This window comes from Centrocercus urophasianus, unplaced genomic scaffold (genome assembly GCF_019232065.1).
Source record: "Centrocercus urophasianus isolate 14NV4802_14NV808 unplaced genomic scaffold, USGS_Curo_1.0 seq_531, whole genome shotgun sequence".
Classification (NCBI taxonomy): Eukaryota; Metazoa; Chordata; class Aves; order Galliformes; family Phasianidae; genus Centrocercus; species Centrocercus urophasianus.
In genome coordinates, this window is record NW_024885124.1 from 11,854 (window position 1) to 14,506 (window position 2,653).

Sequence of the window (2,653 nt, forward strand, 5' to 3'; positions counted from 1 at the left end):
CTGTGATGGGGAATTTTATTGTAAGCAACCCAACCCCCTGAACTGTGAGGTGGAACTCAGCAGTGCTCTGGTCCCTTGTACCCCGGCCTTGCTTGGTACCCTGCAAACGTGGGAAGACTTTAGGGGCAGGGATCAGCCTTGAAGCCCACAGCCCCATTCCTCCTGCTTATAGCACTGGGACAATCATTGCTCCATGCACAGCCAGAGGTGCGGGGAAGGGTGAGTGGGGGTTTGGGAACAGCTTGATCTGATCCCCGTCTCCATCACTGCATCTTCCTTCCACCACAACAGAGGCTGTCGCATCTCTGCTGCTGTTCTTCCCCTGTCCATGTGGGGAAACCGAGGCACGCAGGTGGCTGAGCTTAGCCCAAGCTGTGCTCCTGGGTCCATGCAGCTCCAGGGAGCTGAGATGGAGGACACAGCACATCCCAGGGGGCAAACAGGACAGAGGGATGGAGCGCAGCACCCCCAGAGCAGGCAGCATTGGTGCTGGGGGCACCCAGGGCACCCCGACAGTGCAAGGAGAGAATGCAGGCTGCTGCATGGAGAAATAAGGTGAGCACAGCCTTGCATACAAAAATACCTCTATTGCTCACTGCGTGGGGGCTGCAGACCCTGCTGTCCGTGGCCTCACCTGCCCACAGCCCCCGTGAGCTCCCGACTGCACGGACAGGTCTGGCTCCCATAGCAGAGCCACGGGGCTGCTGTGCCATCAGCACACACAGTGCCACGTCCCTGCTGAGTCCTGGCTCCCTTTCCCTCCTGCCCATCAGGACTCCAGGTCTCTGGAGAGCCGCAGCAGCTCCTTCTGGCTGTCGATGGCTTTCAGGTGCTGCAGATATGCCCAGGTGGAGACGGGGCTCCGCACGCTCAGCGACTGCTCCGAGCCTGCAGGGTGAGGGATGGGCTCAGTGAGACCCCCCTCCTCATTGCTCACGTCCCCATCTCTGCCTGCAGCCTGACCCACGGCTCCTCCTCTGTCCCCCCCCCAACTTGGCTTGTGGGTCCTCCTAAACTGCCCACCTCATTGCAATCCCCTTCATCGCCCCAACTTGGTTCGTGGGTCCCCCCTCTCGCCCAGCTCATTTGAAGCCCCTCCATCATCTCCTGTTGGGTTCTTGGCCCCCCCTCTTGCTCAGCTCACTGAAATCCCCTCCATCTTCTCAACTGCGGCTTTCTGATCCCCCTCCATTACCCTTAGCTCAACCCACTGAACCCTCTTCCTGTGGCTCACGGATCCCCTCTATTCCCCACTGCCCATCTCAACGAAATCCCCCCAACACCTCCAAGGTTTCAGTCCCAGGACCCTCCCACCTCCCCCTTGGCACTAAAGGAGCAGAAGAAAACGGGACCAGGTGCGTTCCATGGGGCAAAGCGATGCCCAGCTGGAAATGTCGAGGCACCAACAACACCATCCCGGTGTTCACATCCCTCCACTTTTAAAGAACAGGCACACCAGTGGACCCTATTAATGCACTTAACGAGTAAACCTCATTAAAAGCCCAGCCCCACACCTACATGTGCTGATCCTGACGGCCCTGGCATCCTCTGGTCGGTGTGGGGAGCGATTCCGCAGTGGGGACAGCGGAGCTGGGTGCATACAGAAAGCAGGAGCTGAGTGACGGCCCCCCCCCAGCCCCATGACACCCCAAACCCCACGACCCCCCAGCCCCACTCACCGTGTGCCTGGCCCCGGCAGCGCTGCAGGACGCGCACCGTCTTCGCCATCATGTGCTGTGGGCAATGCACACAGAGGTTGACTCGTTGCCACCCAGCACCATTTTGCTCCCAGCTGGGAAAACACCCTGGCAGCTTCAGCAGAAACTGCCCTCCTCAGCCCCACCGTGGGGCACGGCTGATGCTGCGTGGATGCTCTGGGCCAAGCAGCGCCCACAAAGGGGGGTCCAAGGGGAGCAGCCCCCCCCCGCCACTCACCATCTTCTCAAAGTTGATGAGGTTCTCGGCCAGCGTGCGGTTGCCCTCGTGGATGAAGGTCAAGTCTGCAACAGGAGGGGATGGGGGGAGGGAGGGGGGGGTCGGGGTGAGCCCTGGGTTTGGTTTCTCAGTCCCCTGCGTGCGCAAAGCTGTGGTACGCACCTTTAAGGAGGAGGGGGACGAAGGGGATGATGGGGGGGCTCAGCTTGGCGACGGCCAGACGATAGACCCGGTGGTTCCATGATGGGTCCTGGGGACAGGCAGAGGGATGGGGGCTGATGGGGCAGCAGAGATGTGGGGAGGGGGTGCCCTGGAACAGCGCATCCCAAACGTGGGAGCACACGTTGCACCACCTCCGTGCCATCGCTGTGTATTAGGGGAAGCAGGAGCAGCATGGAGTGGCAGTAAACCCAGAGATATGGGGCAGGCACAGAACCCCCCAGCTCTGCTTCCTGACCCCTAAACCCCATCCCATCACCGAGACCCTCCAGCTCCATGGGAAGCAGCTGCACTCACCAGCATCCGCTCCAGCGCCGCGTGCAGCTTACGGATCTTGTGGGGCAGCCTCTGCACAGAGAGGGGGTCAGGATGGCCCCAGGAACCACCATGCCCAACCCCCTAAATCTCCATGCACCTCCAAGACCCCCATCCCAATTCCCCTCTTTGGGATCTGTGATGTTACTTGGTCTGGGTGCTTGGCAGCAACGGTCCTTCCAAC

General features: G+C 60.8%; 1 protein-coding gene across 1 annotated transcript; it reads right to left on the reverse strand.

Annotated features, from left to right (window-relative positions):
• Window positions 1–2,647, reverse strand: LOC122169402 (rap guanine nucleotide exchange factor 3-like). The gene is made up of 6 exons (XM_042835534.1): window positions 2,452–2,647; window positions 2,098–2,185; window positions 1,936–2,000; window positions 1,680–1,734; window positions 1,519–1,590; window positions 1–888 (listed from the first exon to the last, which is right to left on the reverse strand). The coding sequence occupies exons 1-6, from the start codon at window positions 2,455–2,457 to the stop codon at window positions 770–772; spliced, it is 405 nt and encodes a 134-aa protein (XP_042691468.1). The 5' UTR covers window positions 2,458–2,647; the 3' UTR covers window positions 1–769.
• Window positions 2,648–2,653: the final 6 nt, after the last annotated feature.

Excerpts from the sequence above, each read along its gene's own strand:
- LOC122169402 (XM_042835534.1), bottom strand. Across the intron at positions 2,001-2,097 it reads CGTCCCCCTCCTCCTTAAAG|ACTTGACCTTCATCCACGAG; the intron begins GTGCGTACCACA and ends CTCCTGTTGCAG. Across the intron at positions 1,591-1,679 it reads CTGCCGGGGCCAGGCACACG|CTCCGCTGTCCCCACTGCGG; the intron begins GTGAGTGGGGCT and ends GTATGCACCCAG.